The sequence below is a fragment of the Cavia porcellus genome, unplaced genomic scaffold (assembly GCF_034190915.1).
Source record: "Cavia porcellus strain 051 isolate PalLab524CR breed Dunkin Hartley unplaced genomic scaffold, mCavPor4.1 scaffold_25, whole genome shotgun sequence".
NCBI lineage: Eukaryota > Metazoa > Chordata > Mammalia > Rodentia > Caviidae > Cavia > Cavia porcellus.
Genome location: NW_026947508.1, coordinates 1,836,820 through 1,846,146, shown reverse-complemented (window position 1 = coordinate 1,846,146; position 9,327 = coordinate 1,836,820). Strand labels below are relative to the sequence as shown.

Here is a 9,327-nt window from a genome sequence, read left to right as displayed (position 1 = left end):
CCCACAAAGCAGGCTGCAAGCTGGCGGGGCACCCACACCTACACTGCCACTGCTGGAGTGACAGGCTCCCACCAGTGTCCTCCACCGCACATGCAGAATGTTCCAGTCCAGCTATGCGAGGGCACTGTCAGTCAAAGGCAGCGTGCAAGTCATCTGCCCTCTCCTTCAGGGTGCCCAGCAGAGAGGCGCCTGGGCTGGCTTCCAGATGCCACCAGGAGCCCCCTTTGTGTAGAAAAGGTGTGGCTCTAAATGCCCGTGCCAGAGCTGTCTGCTCCTGCGGTGTCCACCACCTCCATGCTGCTCAGAGCTGGCCATGAGGGGCCATCAGCTCTTGGGCTGCTGTCATTCTTCGGCCAGCCACCTTCAGAGTCCCGGGCCCCTGTGTGGCAGGAGTCATGGGTGGTAGAGAGCAGCACCGGGGAAAAGCTCTGCATAAGGGGCAGTGCGGGCTGAACCCACCAAGGCAGGGTGCTTACTTAGCAAAGAAAAGGTCGCATCTGCGCGGGGAGGCTGGCTGCTGGATCCCAAATGAGCACGGGTTCAAGGGCTGACTGAGTCCCAGGGATAGCCCCAGCCTGCAGCCTACTACGGATAGGAAATGGCACAGAAGCACTTGGGGGCATTACGTCTGACCCCCCTCTCCTGGCTCAGCGCTATCTGCCTCCTCCAGTCGGCCTCAGCACTTCTCCCATCGGAGGACCCCAGTCCCACGGGCCCCCTGTATCCTGGGCCAGCAGCCATCCTACCAGCAACTTCTGAATGGGGACCAAGGCTCCCCTGAGGCAGGCGGGCCCCACTGCCCACTAGGACCAGCTCTGGGGTTCTCAGGGCTACCTCTGCTGTACAAGAATGAGGCATCAGGCCCCTCCCCAACCCACCGACACACCTCACTCGTCCTGAGGGTCCAGGACAGGGCGTCCTCCTATACCCCTCCACACAACCCAGCGCTCCTTAAGGTATGGGTGAGGAGCCCTGGAGAGTCCCATTCACCAAATCCTGCTCAACAGGTGAGCACAGGGCCTGCAGGGCAGAACTCAGAACCCACAGTCAGGCACAGCTGGGTCACCCCAGAAACTGGACCTGACCTCCCAGCCCCAGGGGCCAGGACCAGGGCTGGGGAAAAACATACACGCAAGGTCCCCACGTCGCCCACAGCTCTGGAAGGTGACCGAGGCGCTGGCCGGCGAGGGTAGACGGTAGTCGGAAATCCGCCCCAGAGACCGACAGGACGGTCTTCAGCCCAGATGGAGCCAAGCCCTGGACACTCAGTTGCGGAGGAGAAAAAGCAGCGGCGAAAGCTGAGCCTCTCTGAGCCAGCGGCCCTCGCCCACCTGATCGGCTCGCTTTGCTCCGGCGCTGACTGCGCGCACTGCACCCTCGGCAGCAAATTCCTGCAGCCAGATAGAGCCGACCCGCGCCCAGCATCGGCCACCTGCCAGGCCCTTTCTTCAGAGAAGGGCCACGAACTCCGGGTGCAACCCTGGCCTAAAGGCTCAGCGCCCAAGCCCGGCACAGCTGGGAGCAGAGCCAGTGACCACGAAAGGAAGACTGAGCCACAGCCTCGCCTGTGTCCGAGCCCCAGAGCAAGTCACGCTGTCCTCGGAGCAGCCTACTGGTCTCAAGAGCAGGCCTAACCCTGAAGGTGGCTCCTTGGTAGGCACTAAATACATACACCGGGCAGCAACGCCCGAAAGGCTCAGCCGCAGACACAGCACACCCGGAAGTGTGGACCCGCGACTCAGCCCGCCCACGCCCCACAAACCATAGCGCGCCGACGCTCTAGGCAACCTTCTGGACCCGCTTCTTTACGACACGCACGCGACTATCTAGCGACCGAGCGCCCTTTCTATGGCCTCTTCCGGTGCAGGCCGGAAGTCATGTGCAGAGTCACGGAAGTCCGGCGCGGGGGGTGGTGGCACGATGGCGGTGGCTGCAGTGTCCGAGGCCTGGCCGGAGCTTGAACTGGCTGAGCGCGAGCGGCGGCGCGAGCTGCTACTGACGGGGCCCGGGCTGGAGGAGCGGGTGCGGGCGGCGGGTGGGTGCCTGCCGCCGCGGCTCTTCACACTGCCGCTGCTGCACTACCTAGAGGTGAGCGGCTGCGGCAGCCTGCGCGCGCCAGGGCCGGGCCTGGCACAGGGCCTGCCCCAGTTGCACAGCCTGGTGCTACGGCGCAACGCACTGGGGCCCGGCCTGAGCCCCGAGCTAGGGCCACTGCCGGCGCTGCGCGTGCTCGATCTCTCCGGCAATGAGCTTGAGGCGCTGCCCCCCGGCCAGGGCCTAGGCCCCGCCGAGCCGCCGGGTCTCCCACAGCTGCAGAGCCTCAACCTCAGCGGCAATCGACTGCGCGAGCTGCCCGCCGACCTGGCGCGCTGCGCCCCACGCCTGCAGAGCCTTAATCTCACCGGCAACCTCCTGGACGCCTTCCCGGACACGCTCTTCCGCCCCGGCGCGCTGCCTCTGCTCAGCGAACTGGCGGCCGCCGACAACCGCCTGCGCGAGCTCAGCCCTGACATCGCGCACCTGGCCTCGCTCAAGGTCAGCTGGGGCCGGCCCGGGGCAAGTGGGGGAGCCCGCCGAGACTCGGGGCGCTGAGCCTTGAGGCGTCTGTGCCCGACCCAGGGGTTCCTCAACTCGCTTGCTGCTTCTTAGCTGTTAGCAAACTTGGCTTCCACGTTGATTACAATCCAGACACCAGCGTCTGGTCCTTAGCATGTATGAATCGATTGAAGGAGTGGAGTTCGCGCGACGCCACGTGATGGGTTTCCTGCTTGGTGTTTCGCTGCCTAATGATGTGGGGGAGGCTTCTGTGGCACAGTGCGCGCTTTGGGGTTCCCCCAGCCTGCACGGGAGAGACCCTCGGGCCCCAGCTTACTGCGGGGCACAGTCAGGAGCCCATGAAACCTGTTGAGGGGTAGGAGGAGCTGCGTCCTGACGCAGTGTTCACTATGGATCATCCAAGCAAGGCGGCCGGGCGCTGCTGTTCCCTGCTTCTCACTCTAGAGTTCATGTAGACATTTCATAATAAATCCGCACACAGTCTAGTAACTGAATTTGCCGTCCATTATTCTTGACATCAGGCATCTGATTTTGTGCAGGTGTTTATATAGCAAGGTTACTTATTTGTGTATAGTTGGGAGAAACAGGAAAGGCGTTCTGCAGAATTGACAGGTGCCTTGCTGCAGATTCCTAGCAGAGGCTCAGGGTGTGACTCCTCGGGTGCCTTGGACTTCTGGGGCTTAGGCATCCCTGTACAGCTAACATGTGACACACAACATAGACACTGTGTGCTCTGTCTTTCCATCTGGTAGATTTTTTGGTTTTCCAGAAGTTTGATGGGCCAAGTGTGCATCTTAACACAGTGACTTTCATGATACGACAGACAGGTGCGCACTTTTCACCAACAGCCGATGCCTACTGACTCAGCTGGCAGATCTGCTTGTGCTGATGGTCTCCCAGGTGGCTGTGTTCAGCTGGCTACTGGCTGCTCATCTCGCCGCCTCAAACGGCTCAGGGCTCCTTCTATGGAACCGGCAGCCACCAGGCCTTAAGGCTGAGGTCTAGAGCTACGTCCTGCACCTCCCTGAATTCTGCCAGTTAAACAAATGGAGAAAGCCCAGTCCAGACAGGAGACACTGACCGGGCTGTGGACCTCAGGAGGTAGGCTTGCTCAGGAACCAGAGGAACAGCACAGAGGCCTCTGCTGGTTCATTCATCTCCCAGACCGGAGAGGCAGGGCCCGGGCCCCAGGCCGAGCCCACTCTCCAGAGGCTGCTACCAGGCTTAGCTTCTAATTGTGCAGTGTGAAGCCCTGATCTGACCTCACCCAGAGGTCAGCCACTGGGGACAGGGAACCGAGGCACTTGATGGCCTTCACCTATCAGAGGACTTGGCTTCATTGCCCCAGCCTTGCATCTGTTTACCTTGCTGCCCTCCTGAGGAGACCTGTAGCACCTAGGGCAGACTTTACCCTCTTCTTCTCAGGGTTCTGTGACTCTCTGGGCACAGTTATCGTGTCCCTCCTGCCTGCATCGAAAGTGGCCAACATACAGACACGAGGTACTGCCCACCTAGGACTTCCAGAGTGACTAGGGCAGTACCTTAGCTGGCAGAGGCTCCATGTCAGGGTCTCTCTGGGGCCCTGGGACTGGCCTTTGTCCGTAGCTCATACTGGGACTGTTTTCTCCACTGAGAAATTCATCTTCCTATTTGATTTTTTAACTTTTACTAATACATGTTGGTAATATATATCAGTTATAAAATTCAAACTCTGAGGTTATACTCCAACAAAAGAAAGCAAAACGGGTAAGTGCTTCCCAGGCTTTCTGATGTCCTTAGTCGCTGGGGACAGTGTCAGGCCACTGCTGCCCAGAGGAAGTCCTTTCTGCACCTCCCATGTTTTGTGTCTGCCCCTCCTAGCCACAAAGTTGGGGTCTTCTCCCAGCATGTCCTGTGTACATTGGGGTCCAGGCAAAACCTCATGGAGCCACTGCCCAAGGGCCAGGTGTTTGGTACTCCTGTGGTGGGGGGCGCCCAGCAGCTTATCCAGCTAGGCGTGGGGGCCCAGCACGCCTGCTCAATTCCTGATTCCTCACCCAGCCAGAGGCTCCCCACTTCCTGTCAGGCTCACCCATCACACCGAGGCCTCAGGGACAGCAGGTGCACAGCCAGCAGCCAAGACCCCTCCCCTCCCACGGGTGACAGCTGCCGGGAGCTCGTGCCTTGCCTGTGACCCAGCAGTAAGAGCAAGACGTGTACGTCCCATGAGAGGCTAGGGGTCACTGTCTGGGGAGAAGCCCCTTGGGTGGGCCCCATTGCCTTGGGAGGTTCCGTCCTTGTCAAGGGGCTGACTCAGCGAGAGGGGGGACTTGGCAGAGCAGCTGCAGCGCCCCAGAGCTCGCCAGCAGACACCGAGCAGTCTGCCTGCCCCAGCCCCCAGGGGTCGCCTCCAGTCCCCTGACCTCCCCTGCTGTCTCTTCCCAGACCCTGGACCTCTCCAACAATCAGCTGAGCGAGATCCCCGCCGAGCTGGCTGACTGCCCCAGGCTCAAGGAGATCAACTTCCGGGGAAATAAACTGCGGGACAAGCGCCTGGAGAAGATGGTGGGCGGCTGCCAGACCCGGTCCATCCTGGAGTACCTGCGCGTTGGGGGCCGGGGCTCCCGGGCCCGCGCCCGGGCCGAGGGCCCTGAGAAGGAGGACACACGGAAGAAGAGGAGGGAGCGGAAGCAGCGGCGGGAGAGCGGCGAGGGAGAGGAGGAGGTGGCCGACGCGGCCAGACTGCTGCTCAGGGTCCTGCATGTGTCTGAAAACCCCGCGCCTCTGACGATCCGAGTGAGCCCCGAGGTCAAGGACGTGCGGCCATACATCGTGGGCGCCGTGGTGCGCGGCATGGACCTGCAGCCAGGGAACGCGCTCAAGCGCTTCCTGTCCTCCCAGGTGGGGCTCAGGCTGTCAGACGCAGGGGACGAGGGCGGGGTAGGGGGCACGCACTGGGGACAGGTCCTAGGGCCCAAAGTCAGGGAGACGGGGTGCAGGTTGGGGCCCGGCTGGGAGACCAGCGTGCCTCGGTATCCCCACTTGAAAGTGGGAACTGGGGATCGGGTCCCATATGGTCCCACACACAGCCTTCACAGTTTGCTGCGGGAGCCTGTGGTGCCCTGAAAACTGGGGTTCCTGGAATTTGGTGCTTGTTTGGTGGATTTTCCAGTTCCTGCAGAAGCCACACCTTAAATTTCACGGCAGGCAGTATTGAGGCGGCAGGTCCAGGCGGCACGCTCCTCCGAGAGCCACTGGGGTTTGGGTTAGACTGACTTGGCTGTGTGGCTCTCGGGACGCCCGCCCCAGCTTTAAAATACGGAGCACATCTTTGTCCACAGGCAGAGCACCCAGCTAGGACTTGGTCCGTCGGGAGAGAAGTGGCCGCTGTTTCTCGCTGAAGGCCTTTCTCGTTCACTGAATTTTACCTCGGGGTAGGGTCTTCAGAATCTGAAACGCTGCCTCCTAGAAGTAGAGGAAGAAGCCCCGCCCGCAAGCAGATCAGAGAGCATGGCCGGCTGGGCCCCTGGCTGGCGAGGCGGGAGGGCGCCAGGCACCACGGGCCGGGGCCCACTCCTGCCACCCTGTTACAGACCAAGCTCCACGAGGAGCTCTGCGAGAAGAGGACAGCGGCCACCATCGCCACCCACGACCTCCGCAGCGTGCGAGGGCCCCTGCTCTACACGGCCAGGCCACCCCAGGATCTCAAGGTGCCGCCTGCCCGCCCGCGCGCACTGCCCGCTCTGTCTGTGCCTGCAGGGTCCCCAGGGTGTTTCTCCTCGGGACTCGGTGGCAGTCGGGGCGCTCTGATCCACGTCCCGATGCCAGGTGGGGTTGATAACTGCTAGGCTCCTGAGGACACAGAACTTCAGATCCCCTGTGCCAGGCCAAGCTTGAGAGGAGGCTCAGCTCGGGCACAAGAGCTGGCACTCGGCCCCCAGAGGGAACCCTGGAGACAGCCTGCATGCAGGTGGTCATATGGGACGCAGCCCGAAGTCTCCGTCCACAGCCACCATGCCTCCCGCCCTGTCCCCTGGTCCGCAGGCCGCCGAGAGGCACCTGCACGTGGCTGGGAGGCCCCTAGCGCTCAGGCCGAAGTGTGGCTGCAAGGCGAGCACAGCTCTGGATTTCTGCCTTATAGATCGTGCCCTTGGGGCGGAAAGAGGCCAAGGCACAGGAGCTGGTGCGGCAGCTGCAGCTGGAGGCCGAGGAGCAGAGGAAGCAGAGGAAGAGGCAGAGTGTCTCGGGGCTGCACAGGTGGGCCCACTGGCCGGCAGCCGTCGGGTGTGGCAGCTCCCCTCCGCCAGACGCCTCCAGGAGGAATTGCTGGACCGCCCATCGGGCGCTGGGCCTAGCTCCACGGGGGCTGTTCAGTGAGGCCAGCAGTGTGAGGACAGGAGGAGGAAAAGCCAAACCGCTGCCTCGTTAGGGTGCCAGAGGGCGGGTGGCGGCACCATGAACAGAGGGCGGCGTACCTGCCCAGCCCAGCATGGTTTCCATGTGACCCCTGTGCCTGGTGCTACCCTTGGCGTCCCTAGCCGTCCACCCGTCAGCCGCTGCCTGCCATCCATTTCCTCCACACAGGTACCTGCACCTGCTGGACGGTAAGGAGAACTACCCGTGTCTGGTGGACACAGATGGCGACGTGATCTCGTTCCCGCCCATCACCAACAGTGAGAAGACGAAGGTGGGCGGGGTCCCTGACAAGGGCGCTGCAGGTGCTCCAAAGACGTCCCCCGCACGGCTAGCGCCGTGAGTGCCACCCATGAGCCCGCACCGCTCCTGAGAAGGTGGCAGTGTTGGTCGGGGTGACCCCACTTCCCGTAGGACTTTCCTGTTGCCGTCTTGAGGTCCACTTTTGGCAATCTCTCTCTTTGTGTTTAAGATTAAGAAAAGCACCTGCGACTTGTTCTTGGAGGTCACCAGCGCCACAAGCCTGCAGGTCTGCAAGGACATCATGGACGCCCTTGTCCTGGTGAGCGCCGGCTCCCGCCTGGGGCTCCCAGCCCATCTCTGTGGGACGCCAGACATCACCCCGTTAAAAAGGTCTTTCTCCTTTGCAGAGGATGGCGGAAATGAACAAGCACACCTTAGAGAACAGAGAGGAAGAGTCCCTCTCAGACACAGAGCCCAACACTGCCTCCAGACGACTTCCAGATCCCCAGCGGAGCCCCCAAGGCGAGAAGGACGGGCCGTGTCCCCTGGTGGTGGAGCAGGTCCGTGTGCTGGACCCGGAGGGCAGCCTGAGGGTGGTGTACCCGTCCAAGGCCGACCTGGCCGTCGTCCCTCCCCACGTGACCGTGGTTCGCTGACCATAGTGGCTCCTGGTGGCCTCACAGTGTGTGTGCTTTGCTCTTCCCTGGGTGGTTCTGACATAAAGGATGCCGTTGGCCGTGACAATACTAACCCGACTCTATCCCGTTTTGTGGACTGATGCAAATGCCAGAAAGCGCTGTCACGAGCAGCTGGGTCAAGTGTGCACCTCACAAGGATGCTGTTGGGGTGGCGCCCCTGTAACCTCTGCACTCGGCAGCACTGCCGGGACACCGAGATCCCAGCCTGCAGCCATCTTCCTGTTTTTATTTAAAAACGACTTGGACATGTGTGGCAAAGCTAGGTTTCAGCTGTCTGCCTCGGAGCGCTTGAGCTGGGGCAGTGCTGGGTCAGGATGTCTTGTGCTGGGCCCGGCGCTGTGGCTGGCTGGTCTCGGGCCACAGGTGGGAGCCCTGGGGAGTGTTGTCTTTGAACCAAAAATCAAAAAGTGCATGTGCCAAGAGAAGGGTCCTCCTCGCATTGTCATAGGTGTGTCCCATGTCTGTGTGTGTGCGCATGCACACCCTCGAGAGGACCAGACTCTGGGCTCACTGCGCCCCCCTCTGGCTCCAGAGGGGAACAGAGTGGTGGGCTCTGTAATTCAGCCACTTGCTCCTCTGTTTGGTTTCCTGTATTTCCTGTAAAGAAGTAGCGTTTTCTGGTGCCTTTGCAGGAGCCAGAGACACCCAGAGTCCCTCACGTCAGCACCTGACAGCTGTGTGGGTCTCCCTGGCAGACCCCCAGCTCGGCTGCAGCTGGGTGGCTCCTGGTGTACCTGCGGGATGTGTATGTCTGTGTCTATGTGTGTGTGCTGTGGCCTACTTGTCATTTTGTGACTCAGTCAGTCATCGAGGGCGCTGCCCTGCTGGGAGACCCAAGCTCACAAGGCCTGAGCAGCCCCTTCGGGCACCGCCTGTCCCCCAAGTCTGGGCCCACACGGCCACTATCACAGATCTGACCCTGCACTGACGCTGACCGCATGCCCTTGTCTGTGCAGGCGGAGTATGTGTATGGTTTGGGGCATGTTTTAATTTATAGCAGAAGCCTCTGGTGTTTTCTCCTCCCATCCACGCTGCTAATAAACATTTGCTAAGAAACAGCCCTGCCCGTGATCCTTCCCTCAGCCACTCCCACAGTGGCTGCTGGAGGCCCACCCATGAGGAAACCAGATCCGAACCCCACCGGACACAGCCCCGTCCCTGCCTCCCCAGGGGCGGCTGCTGCCAGCCTCCATCCATGCTGTCTGTCCACTGCCATCCTAGCGCAGTGGGCCACCTAGCCCAGGGCTGAAGATGGGGCTGTTTACTGGGTCCCTGAAGGCTGCAGTCAATGGAGTGCACGGTCTTGGGGGTACCCCTCAGGCCTCTGCCTGGGGCTAGGCAGCTGGCAGGGTGGGCCTGGGGCACAGCACGACCCTGGCACCAGCCCTGGAGTGCTGTACCAGCCTGTACCTCCTGAGTCACCTCCCTCGCCTCCCAG

At 61.6% G+C, this 9,327-nt stretch overlaps 1 protein-coding gene across 2 annotated transcripts; it reads left to right on the top strand.

Annotated features, from left to right (window-relative positions):
* The first annotated feature begins 1,874 nt into the window (after nucleotides 1-1,874).
* Lrrc47 (leucine rich repeat containing 47) lies at nucleotides 1,875-8,947 on the top strand. 2 transcript variants are annotated; one of them, XM_063235358.1, is made up of 8 exons: nucleotides 1,875-2,088; nucleotides 2,275-2,535; nucleotides 4,981-5,436; nucleotides 6,129-6,245; nucleotides 6,677-6,792; nucleotides 7,120-7,222; nucleotides 7,421-7,510; nucleotides 7,599-8,947. In XM_063235358.1, exons 1-8 carry the CDS (start codon nucleotides 1,921-1,923, stop codon nucleotides 7,845-7,847), a joined length of 1,560 nt encoding a protein of 519 aa, XP_063091428.1. In that variant the 5' UTR covers nucleotides 1,875-1,920; the 3' UTR covers nucleotides 7,848-8,947. The 2 variants fall into 2 exon arrangements, with proteins under 2 accessions (XP_063091428.1, XP_003471517.3); XM_003471469.5 differs by having other exon boundaries at nucleotides 1,875-2,535.
* Nucleotides 8,948-9,327: the final 380 nt, after the last annotated feature.

Excerpts from the sequence above, each read along its gene's own strand:
- Lrrc47 (XM_003471469.5), top strand. The coding sequence starts at position 1,921 with ATGGCGGTGGCTGCAGTGTCCGAGGCCTGGCCGGAGCTTGAACTGGCT. Across the intron at positions 2,536-4,980 it reads CGCACCTGGCCTCGCTCAAG|ACCCTGGACCTCTCCAACAA; the intron begins GTCAGCTGGGGC and ends GTCTCTTCCCAG. Across the intron at positions 6,793-7,119 it reads AGTGTCTCGGGGCTGCACAG|GTACCTGCACCTGCTGGACG; the intron begins GTGGGCCCACTG and ends TCCTCCACACAG.